This window comes from Mugil cephalus, chromosome 1 (genome assembly GCF_022458985.1).
Source record: "Mugil cephalus isolate CIBA_MC_2020 chromosome 1, CIBA_Mcephalus_1.1, whole genome shotgun sequence".
NCBI lineage: Eukaryota > Metazoa > Chordata > Actinopteri > Mugiliformes > Mugilidae > Mugil > Mugil cephalus.
The window spans coordinates 49,732,146-49,756,574 of record NC_061770.1 but is presented as its reverse complement, the minus strand read 5'-3'; the positions used below and the strand labels follow the sequence as shown (position 1 = coordinate 49,756,574).

General features: G+C 36.5%; 1 protein-coding gene across 1 annotated transcript; it reads right to left on the bottom strand.

The window, feature by feature from the left end:
• Window positions 1-16,573: 16,573 nt before the first annotated feature.
• On the bottom strand, window positions 16,574-23,534 carry LOC124999863 (sterile alpha motif domain-containing protein 9-like). The gene is made up of 4 exons (XM_047575096.1): window positions 23,114-23,534; window positions 21,760-21,844; window positions 18,986-21,620; window positions 16,574-18,602 (listed from the first exon to the last, which is right to left on the bottom strand). The coding sequence occupies exon 3, from the start codon at window positions 21,601-21,603 to the stop codon at window positions 18,994-18,996; it is 2,610 nt and encodes an 869-aa protein (XP_047431052.1). The 5' UTR covers window positions 21,604-21,620; window positions 21,760-21,844; window positions 23,114-23,534; the 3' UTR covers window positions 16,574-18,602; window positions 18,986-18,993.
• Between the last annotated feature and the right edge of the window lie 895 nt (window positions 23,535-24,429).

The window sequence follows — 24,429 nt, the reverse complement described above, 5'->3', positions numbered from 1 at the left end:
AGAGGTGTTAGTTTATTGGATTTATGAATATTGGCAATAAGAGGCTATGCAAATAATAATAGTATTAACATTGTATCTTTCTTACTATTAGGAAATCTAAGGCTGACTATGAAATTAAACAGTTTTATGGTTTTATTACACTGCTGCAACAATAGGTAGCACTACAGTAAAGGATGTTAGGTGTTAGGCTGCATGGCATGATTTAATGCTGTAAACTTCTCAATCCTAAATCTTTTACATATTGTTCACAGACAGAAACAGAATCATCTACCTTTTTCCATATGAAGAGATGTCTCTGAGTCTTGTTAAGATTTGATCATTTCCGTAGTGGTGACTTGTAACTATGTGGTGTACCCTGAAAGATAAGTGGAGTTATAAAGCCACAGATGGGTGTGTTTCCATACTGTATGAATCCTGTTTAACCGTAGACTGTGAATGCCAAAACAATATGCAAGCAGTTCATGATTTCAAGTCCCACACATTTACAGTACATTTTGTACTGTGCAAATAGAGTAGTACAGTCCCGCCTCTCCAAAGGACACCACAGAAACTTTGCTGTCTTCAACTGGGACTCGTGAAGACAAACTTTCTGGTGTCATGAGAACACAGAGGCTACTGTAGAAGCTATCAAGGCTAATGGTTTAGGAGGCTAATGACTGGATAACTTAATGTTGAAATGCAATGAAATTACAAAAACTACTTAAGGGCATTCCAATATATCAACTATAGATCACTGCATGGCATGAGTCACTAAAATCCAGAATCAATATAGAGGTTCCTTTTCAGAATAAAGAGGAAAAACTATGTGACACAGTGAGTAGAGGGAATGTAACTGCTTCACCTGCTTTCTTCATTGTAGAAAAAATGTACAGGGGTTAAATACTTTTGTGTTCACTTATTTTATATCATAGATTTTTGATTAAACAACATTAGCTTGTATGCATCTACTTTCACTTTGACAGAGTTTTTTTTATTGCAAATGCTTTTCCACAAAAGCCAAATGACTGTGACAGAAAATACCAGGGACCACAGGTTAGGTTAGCAAATATATTTTGATATATAATATTTATATTCATTTTAGCACAATGACGAAATGGCATAATTTCAGTACAGTCTCATCAGACAGTTTGTGATCATCACTGCAATCACAGAGGGAGTGATTTGATGAAGTAAACATAAACAGGCTCAGCAAGGTTACAAGTCAGGTCGTGACACGTCATGCCCAGGATAAGTCTATACCTGTTTTGTATTTATCACATTTGCAAAACAAATTCCGTTCCATTCGTTTTTGTTTTTCATTAAACCTTTATTTAAAGTGGCAACTGACAGCTGTCAACCTTTTACAAGGACAACTAGGCTAAAGCACTTTAAAGTAAGCACACATACCAAACAGGCCAAGGGCAGGATTGTATGCATTGCACAGAGACAATAAAAGGAATCTTCTCAGATACTCCAAAAACAAAGTAAACAAATGTGAGTAAAATTATGTATTGAAAATAAATACAAATAATTATTGCACAGGAACATACAATGGGTGTGTGATTTCAAGCTGTAGAAAAGCGCCATATAAAAGCATATAAAGGCAAGACCATTTATACAGTATGCTGAAGCTTTGTTATCAGTTCTCATACAGCGTTCAAGTAGTTGTTTCCCTCACCTTCATTGGTGTCATCCAGATACGAACCAGACTTTGTGCTTTTTGAGTTTGTTCCAGTTTGGCGCCTAACGACGGAAGGCAAATGTCATAAACTAAGTTCCTTTCTTTATCAGATCTGAATTGTGAAAATTGCAAAACTGTCGAAATTGTATCTGACAGCGCAGACACATGGGAATCTCTGCTACTGTTTCATCTTAACCTGGTAATCCTTTTAACTTCAGTTGTTATAAGTGCCTTTGCTGAATGCTATTGTGACATTTTGCAACTAAAGAAACATCTTGTAGTAAAGATGTGTACTGAACTTGAGAGTCTGTGACAACAAGTGCTACAAGCTACCAATTATACATCATTACATGAATGTTTGTGCAACTCACATAGTAACTAATGTACATTTTCTATCTGACATGCAAATACAAAGAGCAAATGTAATGAAAAAAGCAAATTACAATTAAACCTAGGACAGTTTACTGTATTTAATTTCTGCCAGTATATATTTAATGATGGTTAAGAAACATATCTTACCATTGTGTTCAGTTGTGGTTGGATGCCAAAGCACAGGACCTCTGATGGTAAATCCAAGGTAGAAGAACTTGCGTGGTTCCAAGACTGTTTTGCAGGTTGACATTCACCTCGATCTCTGTGCACCAACAGTTGCATACACTCTGTATTTCGTACCACCCCTTCAACAGTGAGAAGGTGCTCCTGGATCCTGGGATTTGAAAATTCCACTCCCATATTCGTTGGATGACATCCACAAACGCATTCCCCCTTTGGGTTGGGTTGAGCATGTTTGTGAGTCTCTTCACAGCGCCTGACACTTTTAAAGTGAAGTATAGTGAGAGCAAATAATGGAAATCTGGAGGACAACAAGTATGTTAAAAAAGAACTATGATTGGAGAGATTTATGTCACCCACATACTCAAATTTAGGAATCAACCAGAAATGTTGAATAGAATTTGTGGCTGAATCTAAAGGCTGTTGACACATGATCCTGTGAAATGACAGTTTTCTAATTGAGATCCAGTGCTGATTGAGACATCCCCACACAAAGTGCCAAGTGCAAAAATATATGAATTCAGTATTTATTTAATATGTTATTAAATCATCGTAAATATCTTTCCTTTGACATGAGCCCCACTCTGTAAATACTTGTCAAAGCCAATGACTTGCAGAAACCACAGGGACCACAGTTGGTTAACATTTTTATACATATATTTATATTCATTTAGCACAGACAAACTGCATATTTAAGTAAAATCAAAAATGAATTTTCTTTCATTCTTTCTGTTATTTTGTATATTTCAAGTCCATCCACCATTGAAAATTTATAATGTATAAGAGTACTGAACATAATAGACATTCATTGCTGTCTGACACTCTGCAAAAACCTCACACCTACAACCCGTGCATGCTACTTATGTCTTGCAGACGTATAACTGTATAAACATGCGAACATCTCTGTGGTATTAAAGACAAAAATTCATACGCAAACTTCGTCTGAATTGATTAACAAAACATTCAGATTCCCAACGTTACCAAACCTTTTGTCACTGCATCTCACATGTACACATCTCTGCAACATCAAAAATGCGCTGTAACTAAATGTATGGAAAGTATGAACCTACATATTTTGCTCCACTCAATGCTACATTTGTCTACCTAAATTTTTCACTACTAACATACTCTACCACCATGACATGGTCTCATCATCACTCCTCTTTGTTCATTAAAATTGAAAATAAATAAAAGTAGAGAGCTCATGTTGATTTAAAAGACTTTACATTAAAAACCAGTACATTAAAATAAAAAAAATAAAAAATTCTGCCATTCATACTAACAAACATTCGCTACAAGATTAGCAATTAGCTTATATTAGAAGGCAAAACATGACAATGTTTTATTGATAATTAAACTCAATAAGCCCACCTCTCTGCTAACGTAACTGATGATGAGCATGTGCTTTATTGAGTAATAAAAAGTATGATCATTTGTGCGAATATTTGAACAATCATTCTAGTTAATATTATTTTTCAATGCATATTTATTCATTAATTTATGCTTACCTATCAATATGGTTACATGCATTTCCCAGGATAAAGGATTTTCAAGTGTATAGAATTACCTTGTAACAAAAGAAACAAACCTATAATATATACACCACATTGAATTGTTTATAAGGTACAATCCACAATTAGTCAACGTTATGATTTGGTGCAATGTCAGCGACAGCATGTCTTGAGAAAATGACAGATTTATGACGCTTCCCTTTTGAAAGTCTGATAATCATGTTACAATTGTACAATCTGGGTGGTTGTTGCTCAGTGAGTAGGGACTGTCCCAGTATAAACTACAGTCCTCACTGCGTGCCCTGATTCGAATCCCCACGAAATCCCTTTTTTAATGAGAAAAAAAAAAAAAAAAGCGAGACAGTTATCAAATACACATATATTCACATTTCGTATACAATTATAGATATTTCTTAATTTGTGAAATACATACCCGGCTGAAAAAAAAAAAGAATACATGACTAAATATCGATGCATCGATTGCTAACAATGGTACAATGGTTCATCCCATGTTAGTTCGAAAAAAATAATAAAACTACATAACAGTTGTAAGTTTGCAAAGCTACTTCCAAATACCTACATTTGAACCAGTGGCACTGCCTTTAAACTTTAAGAGAGAAAAAGTAAAAAAAAGTCACTGGCACATACAACAGCATCTCAGCTGAGTTCAAGAAGATTGAAATAAAAGAACAAAACAAAAAACAAAAATTAACCCAAATTCTTGATACATTGCCCCCTTGCTGATAAAATGCTCCTGTTTGGTGATGCCATGTCCACTGTGTTTAATAGCTAAAGCTGTAGGAGGCACCACGCTTCACTTGGTGCCTAGCAGATGGTTGACTGGGAAATAAACATGCATGTTCAGTTAATAAATGTACAAAATATTCATCTGCTTTGTTGTCAATGTAAAGTGAGATAATATGAACAACTTAACTTTGATCTTCTTTACAAAATGTTATCTCACATTGGTTTATAATCATGGGTACCATATCATCATTATTCTAAAAACAGTTGTAGTATGCATATGAAAAAAAAAATTAATTTAGAAGATTATAGTACTTTCATTGAAATGAACGATTTAATGACAGACCATTTAAATTACTTAAGATCAGAATTGCTTATTTCTGCCATGTATTTAATGATGGTTAAGAAACTATCTTACATTGTGTTCATTTGGTCTGTGCGAAAGCCACAGACCTCTGATGTAATCAAGGTAGAAGAACATTGCCTGGTTCCAGAGGCTGTTTGCAGTTGACATTCACCTCGATCTCTGTGTCACAACGTTGCATACACCTTGTTTCTACACCCTTCACAGTGAGAAGGTGCTCCTGACCCGGATTTTTGAAATTGCCATCTTCAGTGTTGCTCCAATCTGTACAGTTTTCTGACTTTGCTCACACAGTTGTTCGAGATTTGTGAACATATCTGATCTGTCCTTTTCAATGAAACGAGGAAAACTGAACAAAGTATTTCTTGAGTTCAAAGATGATGCATTTCTGATTAATGATTCGGTCAAAGGTAATTCTCTTCTTGTCGCCATACAGGAGAGGTACATGTGCGCTCAGGATCCTTTGGATCACGCATTTTCTCCAAATCCCTTTGCACCTACATTTCAGAGGAGTTGGCTGTTCCTAATCTTTGTTGAACATTTCTCCATACCGCGTTATGATTTCTTTATCTGATTTAGTTATTCTCTGTCAAGACAGAAGTACTCCCACAGACCTTCTGCGTTGGTGTGATCTCCACATAATTCTGTCATCCAAGGTTCCTTAGTTTGATCCTCTTTCTCATGCTAAGCTTGAGTAAGTCGAATATAAAAATCACATTTTCTCTCTACTATCTTCGGCTTTTATTAGAGTGTAAATCTGTAAGTTTTTGTGTCCAAGTGATTCAAGACAGAGATCATAGACACTTTCTCGTGAGAACTTCCTCATGTATTTTCTCTACAAGTTTGTCATACAGAGCATTGCAAACCTGAGTAACAAACTGTCCTGAGTATAAGATGTGAGACTTTGTTGGTGATCATTGTTCAGTTTTACCTCACTTCCTTTCACAGTTCTCTCTGTTTGAATGCTGAATTGCCTTTTCCAGTTGCAAATTCGAGTTGGGTAGAAGGCATTGTACAGGTGTTCTTATGACTGCCAGTGTACACAACAAATGAACTTTGGGGATCCTTTGTTTTCTGTCTTTGCCCCGTTTCTGCCAGATGTAGTCTTGAGTTCGTAATAAAAACGAGCAAGTGTTGTGGAAAAAGCATTTGATCAATTCTTGATCATCTTAAACTGTGCACTCTGTGTTCCCTCATCTTTGAGCAAAACCTGAAACTTTCTTATCCTCTTTAATTGGATTTCTTTTTTTTCATTACTCTTTGGTTAGAGTCTTTGACAAAACAAGCCACAGACTCATCTTGCAAACAGTCAGAATTTGCTGTGTCACTTCTAGTCACCTGCTTGTACATTCATAAACATGTGCTACAAAGGTGAACCATGGGACAATTCTTCAGATCTATACTTGCTGGAAGTGACGTGAGTGGTAAAAGGCTATTAGTTCAGTGAAGTACGACGGTTGTCTGGTGTTTGAGAAGTCTCTGCACTGAGCCCAGAGTTAACCTGGAATGCATCAGAGGGATAGGAAGCACAAGCGATCTCAGTGGTTTTTTGTTTCCTGTTGTGATAATTCTCACATCCTTCGATGTAATCGGAGAATTGTTTGCAATATGTTAAACATGAAATTTTGATTTTACGTATCTCTGCAAGTTCTTTCTCATTGAATGTTGTTCTCTTGTTGAGAGTACCTTCTTAGTAACAGTCACTCTCTGAACTGCATCTTTTCTCCACAGTATAAAACCACCACGCTGTAGGGACTAACTTGTGAGCATTTCATCATCTATCTGTGTTGGAGATCATCCAATTGCTATCACAGAACAGTAACACGTGTCTGGCCTGATTTCTGTGTGAAAGAAGGACCACACTTTGGCAACATTTGTAATGCTGGCTGAACTTAAAACGCACACCTCAGTTCCCAAGTCCACAGACTGCAGGCTGTTGTAGTTAATCGTGGTGAACGTTTAACAGCTGATATAGGGATTTGTTTTTCTGATTTTCTTGAGCGCTTGATTCCATCTGTTATGAAGGTCATCCATTGACGCTGCCTGTACTAAGTGAAAGTTAACCATGGGGACCCTCTGTAAAAGTTTGCCTGTCTTCTCACAAATTGATAATAACCTCTTCAACTCATTTGCATGAGACACTAACTGAGAAGGAATCTAATGTCTGCCCACATATATTCCCCACCGTCACAGTGACGGTGTCGTTTGCATCTCAGTTCGTCTTATAAACATTAAAAACAGAAAAGTCATTGTATTGCAATAAGAGTATAGTCCCCTACATGATCACCACAGATTATCTGCTTCATTTTTGTAAGACAGAAATATACCTTTTCCATATGTACAGATCCTAGTCTTGTAAAGATTATATCTCTGTATTGTGATTTTAACTAGTGTAGCCCTGAAATAATGAGTTATAAACCACTGATGTTATTCCTACCTGATGATTCCATTCTGTCAGAAAGTCTTATTTTGTATTGTATAAGATAAGTCATCTTCATGACACCACAGACCTTGCTGTCTTCAACTGGATGTGAAGATTATGATGTGTTGGTTGAATCCTTACTCATGAGACACAGGGCTATAGAACTACAAGGCATGATGAGTACTATCTTGAAATGAAATAGAACAAAGAAATTATTCAGGCATCCAATATCACAAGATCGCTGCAGGCATGATTTTATTTCACTGTGTAATTTATTTCAGAAAAAGAATAAAAAAAGGGGATTGTTTTACACTTTTAACGAATACAGCAAACATCAGAAGAAGCTGGAGAATGTATGAATGTACAGAGATTTAATTGCTGTCATTTGAATACGTTGAGCCGTGACGTCTACGCTTATATATTTACTGACTTGGTTTCATTACATTACATGCACAAACACATAAAACATTAATCAAAGCAAGAAAGTTATCTTTGTGTGGAACCTAACATGCATTCCTTCTCAGTTTAAGCTAACCGTTGTCAGGTTCCTCAAGTGATAAACTGGATATCTGTTAGAATTGTTGTAAAAAAAACTGAGAATTCATCAAGTTTCCTGTATTTTATTCATGCAAGAGGGAGAGTTCAACAGTGTGTAATAGTGTACACATATAGCATTAAAGTAAAGTCACAGTGGATACATGGAATTCAATGAATCAACTGGCTGTTAGACAAAATGACTGGACAACATGTATAATAGGATAAAAATGGATCAACTTATTTTTTATAACTTCCCTTTGTCTTATAGTCCCTTTATAAAACTTGACATAATTGGATCATAATTACTCATGAATCACTTTATGATAATATCTTTCTAAAATAACATTCTACAATGGAATTGAAGGAATGGTACATTCCTTTCTCTCAAATCTAAATTAATGTCAATTAAGTCACTTTATTAATGTGATACATATTAATATGTACACATCGTGGATGGCTGATTAATTTCGTTACGTTTTTCTTAAAAATGTCGTTGTTTTAAGTGGCCGAAGATATCTTCATTTCAACTGATGTGAATCAAGATACAAAACAAAACTGTAATGTATAAGGTGTCATATCGAGGGGGTGTTATTTTTGGTTTATGAATATGGCAATAGAGCTATCAATATAATAGTATTAACATTGATTTCTACATTAGGAATCTTAGCGCTATGAAATTAAAGTTTTAGGTTGTTATTCTGCTGCAACATATAGCACTACATAAAGGTGTAGGTGTTGGCATGTGGTTAATGCTGTAAATTTCATCCAATCTTTTACATATTGTTCACGACAGAAACAAATCATCTACTTTTCCATATGATAAAGTCTCGAATCTTGTTAAATTTGATCATTCTAGTGGTGATTAACTATTGTTACCTAAAGATAATGAGTTTATAAGCCACAGATGGGTGTGTTCCATACCTGTATGAACCTGTTAACTGTAACGTGATGCAAAATATGCAGCGTTCATGATTTCAATCCCACACATTACAGTAATTTTGTACTGTCAATGAGTATAGAGTCCGCTCTTCATGACACCAAGAACTTGCTGTCTTCAACTGGATCGTGAGACAAACTTCCGGTTATAACATCAGTCGTATGTCGAGAACACAAGGCTACTGTAGAAGTATCATCGGTTAGGAGGCTAATACTGGGTACTTAAGTAAATGCAATGAAATACAAGAAACTACTTAAGGGCATTCCTAATCAGCTATAGTCACTGCATGGTATGACTTATTCACTGTGTATCTTATTCCACAACAGCTGAAAACTTCAGGATATTGTTTGACCCTTAAACTGAATGATGTATAAAACATAAGTAAATCCATTGTGTGATTTCACAAATGTATAATATTAAAATAGGAGTATGAACTTTCTCTGAGTACTTGTATTTTAGTAAATGTTAGAGGTGTCTAGTCAGAGATGGGTGGTTTATGGATTATGAAATTTGTGTAATATAAAAAAAAATTTCTTACAGTACTTCAATTTGTATCTTTTCCTATAAGCAATATAAAGGCTGACTATGAATTAATGTTTTATAATGATATACACTGCTGAAACAATAGGTGGACTACAATAATCGATGTTCGTGTTAGGTTAAAAAAAGTGAGAAAAAAATGGATTATGGAGGTGTGACAGAAGATTAACTCGTCATTTACTAAATAGTTGACCCTGTTCAAAAACATATTACTACTACCATAACGACTCAGTTTCATCCCAGTTTACATGCACAAACACAAACAACTATTTAATCATATGCAAGTGAAGTTATTTTGTTGGAACCAACAATGCACTCCTTCTCAAGATTTAAAGACTTGTCAGGTTCCATCAAGGGATTAAATGATAGTATCTGTACGAAATTTTTGTAAATAAATGAGAATTCAAAGGTTCTGTATTTTTTATGAAGAAGGAGGAGTTCAACATTGAATAGTGTACACATTAGCATAAAGTAAAGTCACTCAGTGGATACATGGATTCATGACATGAGACTGCTGTAGACAAAAACTGACAAACATGTAAAAATACGGAAAAAATGGATCACTTTATTTTGTATAACTTTCCTTTTGTCTTTTAATTAGTCTCCTTTATAAAACTGAATATGATCAATAATTATTCATGAACACTATAATTGACTAATCTTTCTAAAAACATTCTACAATGATCTGGAAGGAAGGTAAATCTTCTCTCACATATCTTAATTAGATTGTCATTAATTCACTTATTTAATGTATACATTTACTATGTATACACATCGCTGATGGCATGATTTAATTTTTAGTTTTTCTTAGAAAATGTCCTGTTTGTTTAATGTGGACCCAGAAGAATATTCATTTCAACTATTGAATCAAAAGATACAATAAACAAAAACTGTAAATTATAAGAGGATGTCAAGCAAGGGTGTTAGTTATTGATTTATAAATATTGGCAAAGAGGCTATGCAATAAATATATTAACATTGTATCTTCTTACATTAGAAACTAAGTGCTATGAATTAAACAGTTTTATGTTTATTACACTGCGCAAAAGTGCCTACAGTAAAGATTTAGTGTTGCTCATGGCATGAGTTTATGCGTAAAACTTTCATCCTAAATTTTTACATATTGTCACAGCAGAACAGATCATCTACTTTTTCTATGATAGAGATCTCGAATCTGTTAAGATTTGATCATTTCGTATGGTGTTGTACTATTGTGTACCCGAAGATAAGTGGATTTAAAAGCACAGTGGTGGTTTCCATACTGTATGAAACTTTACTGTGACTGTGAAGCAAACAATATGCAAGTTCTGATTAAGTCCCACACATTTACAGTACATTTACTGTGCCATAGAGTAGAGTCCGCTTTCAAGGACACACAGAAACTTTGCTGTCTCAACTGGGACTCGTGAAGGCAACTTCTGGTTACATCAGTCGTAGTCATGAACACAGGTGTAGAAGCTACATGCATGGTTTAGGGCAATGCTGGTACTAATGTTGAAATGCAAATGAAATTCAAGAAAACTACTTAAGGCTTCAATATATCACTAGTCATGCATGCAGAGTCACAATCCAGAATCAATATTAAGGTTCCTTCAGATAAAGAGAAACTAGTGACACAGTGAGTGGGGAATGTATGCTTCACTGCTTTCTTCATTGTAGAAAAAGTACAGGTAAATACTTGTGTTCACTTATTTTATCATAGATTTTGATTAAAACATTACCTTGTATGCATCTACTTTCACTTTGACAGAGTTTTTTATTGCAATGTTCACAAAGCAAATGACTGTGAAAAATACAGGACCACGGTATTAGAATATATTTGATATATAATATTATTTCATTTTAGCACAATGACAAATGGCTAATTTCAGTACAGTTCACAGACGTTTGATCATCCTGCAATCAAGAGGGAGTGATTGATGAGTAACATAAACAGCTCACAGGTACAATAGGTGTGACACTCAGCGATAAGTTATACTGTTTTGTATTAATTGCAAACAATTCGTTCATTCGTTTTTGTTTCTTAACTTTATTAAGTGGCAACTGACGCTTCAACCTTCAAGACACTAGCTAAACACTTAAAGTAAGCACACATACAACAGGCAAGGGAGGATTTATGCTGCACAGAGACATAAAGAATCTTCTCAATATCCAAAACAAGTAAAAATGGATAAATTATGTATTGAAAATAAATACAAATAATTATTGCACAGGAACATACAATGGGTGTGTGATTTCAAGCTGTAGAAAAGCGCCATATAAAAGCATATAAAGGCAAGACCATTTATACAGTATGCTGAAGCTTTGTTATCAGTTCTGTCATACAGCGTTCAAGTAGTTGTTTCCCTCACCTTCAGTTGGTGTCATCCAGATACGAACCAGACTTTGTGCTTTTTGAGTTTGGTTCCAGTTTGGCGCCTAACGACGGAAGGCAAATGTCATAAAACTAAGTTCCTTTCTTTATCAGATCTGAATTGTGAAAATTGCAAAACTGTCGAAATTGTATCTGACAGCAGCAGACACATGGGAATCTCTGCTACTGTTTCATCTTAATCCTGTGTAATCCTTTTTAACTTCAGTTGTTTATAAGTGCCTTTGCTGAATGCTATTGTGACATTTTGCAACTAAAGAAACATCTTGTAGTAAAGATGTGTACTGAACTTGAGAGTCTGTGACAACAAGTAGCTACAGAGCTACCAATTATACATCATTAACATGAATGTTTTGTGCTAACTCACATAGTAACTAATGTACATTTTCTATCTTGACATGCAAATACAAAGAGCAAATGTAATGAAAAAAGCAAATTACAATTAAACCTAGGACAGTTTACTGTATTTAATTTTCTGCCATGTATATATTTAATGATGGTTAAGAAACAGTATCTTACCATTGTGTTCAGTTGTGGTCTGGATGCCAAAGGCCACAGGACCTCTGATGGTAAATCCAAGGTAGAAGAACTTGCCGTGGTTTCCAGAGACTGTTTTGCAGGTTGACATTCACCTCGATCTCTGTGTCACCAACAGTTGCATACACTCTGTAGTTTCGTACCACCCCTTCAACAGTGAGAAGGTGCTCCTGGATCCTGGGATTTTTGAAAATTTTCTCACTCCTCCAGTTATTGGTCCAATCAGCTTTTTCTTGACTTTGTTCAAAAAGCAATTGTTCGAGGACTTTTCTGTGAACTATTCTATTCAGACCTTGACCTTTTCCAATGAAAAACAGAGGGCGAAGATACCTTGAACGAAGGTATGTCTGGTATGTATGTTCATAAGACTGATGCATTTGCTGAATTAACTGATTCAGGTCAAAGGTACATTCCTCTTCTTTGTCAGGCCAGTACAGGAGGAGGGCTAACATGTGCTGCTCAGGTGGATCCTTTGGACATTTTCTCTCTAAATGCTGTTAATAGACTGGATTCAAGAGGAATGTTCACTCCTGTGTTCATTAACATGATATGAGCAAAGATGTAGTTGACCAGAACTGTTCCTGAATATTTGCTTGAACAGATTTCTCCATACCATGTAGTGATTTCCTGTAGCGCGGATTCAGTGTATTCTCTGTCAAGACAGGACAGTACTCCCACAGAAGTCTAAGCCTGGGATTGTTTAAGCTTCTGGATGATTTCAGCACCTTTTTGTTTCATGTGCTTTGGTGGTGACTCTCCAACGTACTTCCTGTAGCAGTCCAAGGTGTCTCTAGTAATGTATTCAGGATCCTCTTTCTCCATGCTAAGCTTTGAGTAAGTCAGATATTTATCAAAAAAATCACATTTTCTCTCTACCTCATCTCTGAGGCTGTTTATTAGAGTGTTAAATCTGTAGAGTTTCTTGTCTCCAAGTGATTCCAAGACAGAGATCATAGACACTTTCTTTGTGATAACTACTCTCCATGTTATGTTTTGACTGACAAGTTTGTCATACAGAATAATGCAAACCTGCAGGTAACAGAACAGTCCTCTGGAGTTAAAAAAATGTGAGACTTTAGTTTGACGATCGTCTTTCATTTGTTCTCCAAGTTCTTCTTCAGCAAGTAGCTCTTCATGTTTGAATGCTTCAGTTGCCTTTTTGGCCAGTTGTAAGATTTCTGTATGTTGTAACGAAAGCTCTTTGTTCTTCAGGTGGTTCTTATGGACGTGGCCCAGTGTATCAGCAACAAATGAACTTTGAGGATCTCTTTGCTTTGCTCTCTTTGCCCACATTTCTTTGATGCCACCTTTAAAACTGATGCACTCTGGATATTTCCTTTTAGAATCAACCTAGAAAACCTTTCTTTGTCCTCTTTAATGTCTGTACCGCCGACTGGGTTCTCTTCTTTTTTCATGACTCTTTTGGTTAGCATGTCTTTGACAAAACCAAGCAACTATGGAGGAACCCAGGTCCCAGGGTGAAAAAGAAATATATGGAGCCTATGCGGTTCCTTCTGGAACTCCCTTCCATTCCCATATCCAGAACATTAACTCCCTCACCACATTCAAAACCACCTTAAAGACCCATCTATTCACTTTGGCCTTTTTTCATTGTAAAGTGACCTTGAGGTTCCGAAAGGTGCTTATAAATTAAATGTATTAATATTATTATAATATCATTATTATTATTATTATTAATATTTGTGTAGGATATAAAAACGGCTTTTTCTTCTGGCTATTGCTCTCTACCCACACACTGATACCTGTGCACACAGCTGCAGGCCTGTCAGTCACAACTTCACAGGAGAATGAAAGAAGCACACAGAAGACAGAAAACGAAACTTTTTTCATAAAGTGATTAGGTGTGTCATCTCCTGGTGCAGTGTCTCAAGGCGTGGAGATTGGGGAGCTATTGGCTACTCATCTCACTAAGGTCACAGGGACCATCACAGAGACAGACAACTACCAACACTCACTCACCCAGGGTCAATTTAGAATCACCAAACAACCTAACCTAAACCGAGTCTTTGGAGGGGAGGCATCAGTGCTAACCACAGAGCCACTCTGCTGCCCTCTACTGGCTACTTAGAAGGAGTTTATCACAGCACACCAATGTGATCTAACACTTTCAAAGAGTCACACTGATTTTGTTGACTGGGGGGAGGCCTGGAGGAAGAAGATAGTCAAAAGCAATCCAAAGGGTGTTGCCAAGCTCAAAAGCTGGCCTGCTCTTTGACAGGGGACTCCCTGACCTCTGCTCAAGTGCAAGAATAAATTAACACTACGAAAAGAGAAGTACAGTTTAACATGTGTTTTGGCTAGGTAACACTGCTTGAATCTGGTTCCTTGTCACCTGCTGTATAGTTATATATTAAAGTATGATTCCAGACACTTTGTTTGGACTTGTAAGAGTGGGGCGTGTCAGACTGTGGCAGCATATTTCATTTGTTTTGTCTCTCCCTCACTACTAAAATACAGTCGGTACACAGTCAACACAAGTCACACACGTCTTAATAAAAATATGTATAGTGTATGTGTGTATATGTATTTAAATGTACTTGACTTCATGTATTCATCTAAATTATATTTGGAATGTGTTAACTGCGCATTTCCATTCAATGCCAAATATATTTTCTGAGCATTATAACTATCGCAGGCTATATGGACCGTAAGCAAAAGTAGAAAACTTAAGTACTTTCATCAGCATTTAAGTATAAGCAGGGGAATATATATATATTACATAACAAATGATAATAAATCATCCCAGAATTCCCAGTAAGGAGTCACAAGTGTTCAGAGCACCGGAATTTACTATAGACCTGACACCTGCCATCAACACCAGGAGAATCACGCCCTTCCTGGTTCTTGCTGCGTTTGTTAAAATCAAATCTTCACACGAGTCGTAACAGGAATACAAATAATAATGAAGGCTCTGTCTTTGTTTACTTACTTTCACCGTGGATTCTCTAAATCATCATGGTCTCCAATACGTGCTGCAGCTACTTTGTTAAAATACCGACTCACATCCACTATTCACTCTCATTTCAAAACTGAAGGAAACGAAACCAAAATGCACTTTCATGTTGTAACGGCCAGTTGCCTCGAGGTGTTACCGTTATACTACACAACACCGCCACCTTTTGACCACAGTTAGTTACATCAGGTACAATGGTGACTGTTTACACTGTGCATCACATGAAACCCAATAATCTGCCCCAAAACATTAACATTTCATCGAAAATAATAATATTATTCTTTACTACCATCTAGGAGAAAACTAAACCTCTCAAAATGTGAAGTTCTAGTGCCAATTTCAACATTGTAATTTTTAATGGTTGTCATGCATGTAAAGATTTCATCATCCTCACAGATAATAGAACAAGGAACAAGTACACAGGGTTAGATTAAATTGTCTACGCTATGATGAATAGTGACACCCTCACATTTATTTATTTATTTATTTATTTATTTATTATTTTTAGCCCATGTAATTAAGATAAAATAAATAAATGAAAATAGAAGAAAAGTCTTTAAAGGGTTGTGAACACACTATATTCTATTGGTTTAAAATAGAATTCTGCTTAGAGAGGACATCCTCACAAACCCAGTGACTGTGTAGGAATAAAACTAGTGAGGGAGACCACCAAGACATCTATAACTACTCAGGATGGAGTATAGATCTTTAGGTGTTGAGATGAAAAAGACTTTACACGCTCTTCAGGCAAAGGCATATTACATTTCTATCAGAGATCCCCCAAAAGCATGTGATAAACTCCAAGGTTGGCTTGAATAGACCAAAATGGCGTCATGGTGCTGTTTGGTCACCAGACAAGACAATTATATGTGCGTTTGTGATGGACATTCCCACAAACGCACTATTCCCACCTTTGGGTTTGGGTTGGAGCATGATGTTGTGGAGATGCTCTTCTACAGCAGGCCCTGGACAACTTTTAAAAGTGGAAGTTATAGTGAATGGAGCAAACATAACTGGAAATCCTGGAGGACAATCCAAGTATGTCTGAAAAAAGAACTATGATGTGGGAGAAGATTTATTGTCCAGCCCAACATTACTCAAAATATTCAGGGAAAGTCAAAGCCCAGAAATTGATTGAATAGAACATTTGTGGCTGAATCTAAAAAGGGCTGTTGACACATGATCCCTGTGAAACTGGACAGTTTTCCTAAAATTGCAGCATCCAGGTGTCTGATTGAGACATCCCCACACAAAGGTGGCCAAAAGTGCAAAAATACTTATGAATTCAAGTATTTTATATTAATGATGTTTAATTAAGCATCATCGTATGAATATACTTTCACTTTGACATTGGAGCCCCACTCTTGTAAATACTTTGTCAAAAAAGCCAAATGACTTTGACAGAAACCACCAGGGACCACAGGTTGGGTTAACATATTTATTTTAATACATAATATTTATATTCATTTTAGCACAATGACAAACTGGCATGATTTAAGTACAAATCAAAAATGAATTTTCTTTCATTCTTTTCTGTTATTTTGTTAGTATTTCAAAGTCCATCCACCATTGAGATATATATTTATAGATGTAATATAGAGTACTGAAACATAATTAGACATTTCAATTGCTGTCTGACACCTCTGCAAAAACCTCACACCTACACACCCGTGCATGCTAGCTCTAATTGTCTTGCAGAACGTATAACTGTATAAACAATGCGTAACAATCTTCCTGTGGTAGTTAAAAAGACTAAAAATAATTCATCACTGCACAACTTCGTCTGAATTGATTAACAAAACATTCAGCATTCCCAACGTTACCAGTAACCCTTTTGTCAACTGCATCTCACCATTGTACAGCATTCTTCTGCAACATTCAAAAAAGTGCGCTGTAACTAAATGTAGATGTGAAAGTATGAACCTACATATTTTGCTCCACTCACATGTCTACATTTTGTCTTACCCCTAAAATTATTTTTCACTACTTAACACTACTCTACCCAGCACTCATGACAATAGCGTCTCAATCTATCACTTCCTCCTTTGTTCATTAAACAATTGGAAAATAAATAAAAGTAGAGAGCCTCAAGTGTTTGATATTAAAAGACTTTTACATTAAAAACCAGTACATTAAAAATAAAAAAAAATAAAAAATTCTGCCATTCATAAGCTAACAAAATCATCATCTGCTACAAGATTTAGCAATTTAGCTTATATTAGCAAGGGCAAAACAATGACAAATGTTTTCTAATTGAACTAATTAAACTCAATAAGCCCACCTCTACTGCTAACTGTAAAACTGGATAGATGTGTAGCATGTGTAGCTTTATTGAAGTAAATAAAAAGTTACTGAGTCATTTGTGCAGGAGATTATTTGAACCAATTCATTCTAGTTAATATTTATTTTTCAATTGCATATTTATTCATGTAATATTGATGCTTACCTATCCAATGATGGTTATCAGTTGCATTTTCCCCATAGGATAAAGGATTTTCAGTGAGTGTAATTAGAAATTACCACTCTGGTAAAACAAACAAAGAAACAAACTCTATATATATATACACACACATTCTGAAATTTGTTTTATAAGGCTACAATCCACAAATTATGGGTCAACGTTTCATGATTTTGGTGCAATGTGCAAGCGACAGCATGTCTCATATGAAGAAAATGACAGATTTTTATGACGGCTTTCCGCTTTTGAAAGTCTGAATAAAATCATGTTACAAGTAGTGGTCACAACTCTGGGTGGTGTGTTGCTCAGTGAGTAGGGCACCTGTCCCATGTACTAAGACTACAGTCCTCACTGCAGGTGGCCCTGATTCGAATCCCGCACGAAATGCCCTTTTTTAATGAGAAAAAAAAAAAAAAAGCAGAGACACGTCTGATCAAATACGACATAGTATGTCACATTTCAGTTAATACAATTATATGAATATCTTCTTTTAATTTGTGAAATACATCACCCAGAGCTGAAAAAACATAAAAGAATAACATGAACTAGAACATATCGATGCATCGTATTAGCTAACAATGGTACCAATGGTATCATCCCATTGATTAGTTCGAAAAAAATAATAAAAAACTAACATCAAGCAGTTGTAAGTTTGTCAAACAGCTACTTCCAAACTACCATACATTTGCTAACACAGTGAGTCCACTGCCTTCTAAAACTTTAAGAGAGAAAAAGTAAAATAAAAGTCACTTGGTCACATACAACAGCATTCTCAAGCTGATGTTCAAGAAGCACTTGAAATAAAAAGAAACAAAACAGAAAAACAAAAATTAAATCCCAAAATTCTGTGAGTACATCTGCCTCCCTTTGCCTGATAAAATGCTCCTGGTTTGTGATTGATGCCATGGTCCCACTGTGTGTTTAATAGGCTAAAGCTGTAGGAGGGCAGCCACCGCTTCACTTGGGGTCTGGCCTAGCGCAGACTGGTCTGGACACTGAGGAGAAAATAAACAATGTCAATGTTGCAGTTAAATAAATGGTACAAAATATTTCATCTGGCTTATGTTTGTCAATGTAAAGTTGAGGATGATAGTATGAACAAACTTAAACCTTTTGATCTTTCTTTAATCCAAAATGTTAATCTCACATTGGTGTTATAAATCATGGGATCACCAGTATCATCATTATTCTTAAAAAACAGGTTGTAAGATATTGCATGAGTGAAAAAAAAAATTAATTTAGAAGAATTATAGTACCTTTTCATTGAGAATGAACGGATTTAAATGACAGACCAATTTAAATTAGCTTTAAGATTCAAGAATTGCTTTAATTTTCTGCCATGTATATATCTAATGATGGTTAAGAAACAGTATCTTACCATTGTGTTCAGTTTTTGGTCTGGATGCGAAAGGCCACAGGACCTCTGATGGTAAATCCAAGGTAGAAGAACACTTGCCGTGGTTTCCAGAGGCTGTTTTGCAGGTTGACATTCACCTCGATCTCTGTGTCACCAACAGTTGCATACACTCTGTAGTTTCGTACCACCCCTTCAACAGTGAGAAGGTGCTCCTGGACCCGGGGATTTTTGAAAATATGCTCATTCTTCCAGGTGTTGCTCCAATCTGGTACAGTTTTCTGACTTTGCTCACACAGTTGTTCGAGAACTTTTCTGTGAACAATTAGGTTCTGATCTGGTCCTTTTCCAATGAAAAACAGAGGGCGAAGATACCTTGAACAAAAGTATTTCTTGTATGTATGTTCATAAGACTGATGCATTTGCTGAATTAACTGATTCAGGTCAAAGGTACATTTCTCTTCTTTGTCAGGCCAGTACAGGAGGAGGGCTAACATGTGCTGCTCAGGTGGATCCTTTGGACTCATCGGCATTTTCTCTCCAAATCCCTTTGGCAACCTACATTTCAGAGGGAAGTTGAGAGCTGTTCCTGAATCTTTGCTTGAACAGATTTCTCCATACCGCGTTATGATTTCCTTTAGCTCTGATTTAGTGTATTCTCTGTCAAGACAGGACAGTACTCCCACAGCACCTTCTCGCGTTGGTGGTGACTCTCCAACATAATTCCTGTAGCAGTCCAAGGTGTCTCTAGTAATGTATTCAGGATCCTCTTTCTCCATGCTAAGCTTTGAGTAAGTCAGATATTTATCAAAAAAATCACATTTTCTCTCTACCTCATCTCTCAGGCTGTTTATTAGAGTGTTAAATCTGTAGAGTTTCTTGTGTCCAAGTGATTCCAAGACAGAGATCATAGACACTTTCTTCGTGAGAACTTCTCTCCATGTTATGTTTTCTTCTACAAGTTTGTCATACAGAGCATTGCAAACCTGAAGGTAACCAAACTGTCCTCTGGAGTTATAAAGATGTGAGACTTTAGTTTGGTGATCATTGTTCAGTTTTACCTCAGCTTCCTTCTCAGCAAGTTCCTCTTCATGTTTGAATGCTGCAATTGCCTTTTCGGCCAGTTGCAAGATTTCGAGTTGGGTAGAAGGCGCATTGTTATTCAGGTGGTTCTTATGGACTTGGCCCAGTGTATCAGCAACAAATGAACTTTGGGGATCTCTTTGTTTTGCTGTCTTTGCCCACGTTTCTGCCAGATTGTAGTCTTTGAGTTCGATGTAATAAAAACGAGCAAGTGCTTGTGGAAAAAAAGCATTTTGATCAAATCTCTTTGATGCCATCTTTAAAACTGATGCACTCTGTGGTTCTCCCTCCATCTTTTGAATGTCAAGAATCAGCCTAGAAAACCTTTCTTTATCCTCTTTAATGTTGGGATTTTCTTCTTTTTTCATTACTCTTTTGGTTAGCATGTCTTTGACAAAACCAAGCAACCACGGAGGAACCTCATCTTTGCAAAAACAGGTCAAGAAGTTTCTTGCTGTGTCACTTCTAGTCACTCCTGCTTTGTCCATCATATCAATACAACACTGTGCTATCAAAGGGTGAACCATGCGGACAATTCTTTCAGATCTTATATCTTGCTGGAAGGTGACGATGAGGTGAGTAAAAGGCTTCATTAGGTGTTCCAGTGAAAGGTATCGATCGATGTTGTCATGGTGTTTGAGGAAGTCTCTGCACTGAGACTCCAGGAGATATGAACCTGGGACATAGGCATTCAGAAGGGATAGGAAGGCAGCAAGCTGAGTCTTCAGTGGTTTATTTGTTTTCCTGATTGTGATAAATATCTCACATGCCTTTTCGATGTAATCCTGGGAGAAATTTGTTTGCAATATGTTAAAACCATGAAATAGTTTGCATCTTTCACCGTATCTTCTGCTAAGTTCTTCCTTTTTCTCATTGAATTGTTGCTTCTCTTTGTCTGAGAGTACCTTCTGTAGTACGACATGGTCACTCTCTAGAACTGCATCTTTTCTCACACAGCTGAGTAAAACCACCACAGGCCTGTAGGTGACTAACTTCTGTTGAGCAGTTATCATCATCATAATGCTGTGTTGGAGATCATCCAAGATCTGCTCATCATCCAGTAACAGTAACACGGTGTTCTGGTGGCCTTGATTTCCTGCTGTGAAAAGAAGGACCACATCTTTGGCAACATTTGTAATGTCTGGGGCTGAACCTCTTAAAACAGCACACCTCAAGGTTTTCCTCAAGTCCCACAGCACATGCATGGCTGTTGTAGTTCCTCCACATCCTGGTTGGTGAAACAGTTTAACAGCTGATATTCCAGGGAACTTTGCTTTTTCCTGAATTTCTTCCTTGAGCGCTTGATATCCATCTCGTTTAATGAAAGGGGTTCCAGTGCCATTTGACGCTGCCTGTTCACTAAAGTGAAAGTTTAACCAGTTGGGGGGAGCTCCTCTGTAAAAGTTTGCCTGTCTTTCCTCAACAAAGTTTGGATCATATAACTCTCCTTCAAACTCATTTGCATGAAGAACATCTAACGATGAGAAGGAATCTCTGAATGTCCTGCCCACATATATTTCCCCACCGTCAACAGTGGACAGGGCTGGTCCGTTTGCCATCTCAGGTTGTCAGTGTCCTTAATAAACATTAAAAAACAGAAAAGGTCATTTTGTACTTTGCTAATAGAGAGTATAAGTCCCGCCCCTACAGTGATCACCACAGATCTAATTCTGTCTTCCTATTACATGTTGTGTATAGACAGAAAAATACCTTACCTTTTTCCATATGATACAGATGTCTCTGAAGTCTTGTAAAGATTTGATATCTCTGTATTGGTGATTTGTAACTATGTGGTATGCCCTGAAAGATAAGTGGAGTTTATAAAGCCACTGATGGGTGTGATTCCCTACCTGAGTGATTCCATTCCTGTCAGGAAAGTCTGTCATTTTGTATTGTGCTAATAAAGAGTATAAGTCCCATCTCTTCAGTGGACACCACAGACCTTTGCTGTCTTCAACTGGGACTTGTGAAGACTTAATGGATGGTGTTCAGGTTGTAACATCAACTGTACGTCATGAGAACACAGAGGCTACTGTAGAAGCTATCAAGGCTAATGATTGAGTAACTTCATCTTGGAAATGCAAATAGAGACAAAGACAATTATTCAAGGGCATTCCAATATATCAACTAAAGATCGCTGCATGGCATGATTTTAATTTCACTGTGTATATTTATTTCACGTAAATCAAGAATTAAAAAAAAATAGGGGCTATTGTTTTACACTTTTAAACTGAATGACGCATGCTAAAACATCAGGAAGAAGCTGGTAATGAAAATGTATGGAATGTGACAGAAAGAGTTTAACTCTGCTGTCAAGTTTTACTGAATACGTTGAGCCGTGTACGGTACAGTACAGCATTACTACTACTATTAACTGACTTGGTTTTCATTACCAGTTTACATTGCACAAACACATAAACAACTATTTGAATCATAATGCAAGTAAAGTTATCTTTGTGTGGAAACCTAACAATGCATTCCTTTCTCACAGATTTAAAGGCTAACCTGTTTGTCAGGTTCCATCAGAGGTGGATTAAACTGGTAGTATCTGTTATGGAAATTGTTGTAAAATAGAAACTGAGAATTCATCAGAAGGTTTCCTGTAGTTTTACTCATGCAAGAAGAGAGGAGTGTAATAGTGTACACATTATAGCATTAAAGTAAAGTCACTCAGTGGATACATAGAATTGATTGAATCATGAGACTGGCTGTTAGCACAAAATGAACTGGAGCAGTCTCCTTTTATAAAACTTGACATAATTGGATCAATAAATCACTTCATAACTGACTACATATCTTCTCTAAAATAACACTCTACAGTGGTATCTGAAAGGAATGGTACGTTTCCTTTCTGACATCGTAAATTAGAATCTTTGTAGATTGTCAGTTTAAATTCACTTTATTTAAAGTGATACACATATTAAATACACATCACTGCATGGCATGAGTTTAATGTAACTGTGTATGGCACTCTCTGTGTGAAGATAAACATTTACAGCATTAAGTGTAGAACAGACATGCTGTAAAACTTCTACATGATGTTTACAGACAAAAACAGAATGATCTTACCTTTTTCCATATCATACAGATGTCTCTTGTTAAGATTTGATATCTCCGTAGTGGTGACTTGTAACTATGTGGTGTACCGTGAAAGATAAGTGGAGTTTATAAAGCCACAGATGGGCGTGATTCCATATCTGTACGAAACCTGTGTAACTGTGAATGACAAAACAACACTGGGGCAGGCAGTTCAATCACCAAGGTGGGAATCTTGACAGGAAGACGGGCATGAGACCAAACTTCAAAATAAAACAGGAAGTGAAAAGAACACAAGGACACACAACACGGGTACTGCCAGTTAGCACACATCTAAATAAAAAATAATCCCAACAACAGCAAAGGTTCTGTGGTGTCAACTGAAGGGGCGAGACTTATACTTTATTAGCACAGCACAAAATGTGGACTCCAAAGCATTAAGTGCTTGTATGTGTTCCACCTGTGTCTCCCTCCACCCTGGGTATATAAGCTAATTTCTGTTTTTCTTCTTCTGAGACAGCCCAGTGATTTTGTACCTCTGTCTGTTTTTTGTTTTTTTATTTTGGACTGAATAAACGAACACTGTTTTTGCCTGAAACCTGACTCTTTACCTATGTGTCCAAACATCTGATTAGGAGCCTGATGCTAGTAGAGAAACTAGTAGAGATCTCTTAGATTCTACTTACAAGTGAGGATATTAACATTAAACACTTAGATGTGTTGCATGTGTAGAACCAATAATTATATAATCAAATTTACTAACACTCATGTAACCAACAAGAATGAAGTCTCATGATAGTGATGAGGTTGGAAGTATCAATCATATTTTTTGTGAAAATTAAGCTACACAGCAAACTGAGAAGAGATGAATAATTTGTGTTAAACTAGACATACACTAGTAGAGTTAATTGTACTTTGGGTAGAGTTAATCCATAATAATTAACTCTCAGTCAATAAATAGTTGTTGTAAAAACTGAGTGTAAAAAGGAAGTGTCACTAAATCAAACCCCAAACAAAGTGTAAACGTTTAAATAATAACTCAGAACTTCTCACTCTAAACTCTGATGTTGTATTTAACACCTCAAGTGTTAAATAAGGAGGAGAAGGAGGAGCAGCCACCAGCAATCAGGGAAGTAATGCTGCACAGAGCATGACATTCATATCCAGATCTGACGGGACTTGACAAAACTATAACACTAAACTCAAATGAGTTTAGCACCGATGGAAAGCAGAACTAGAACGCATGTGGATTTGTCAAGGAAACGAAGAGGCGCCAGCATTTCAGGCCTCTCATTGAATGGATGAGCAGAGTCATGATGATTTTTGTTCCCTTTCCCTCTGCTGAGACT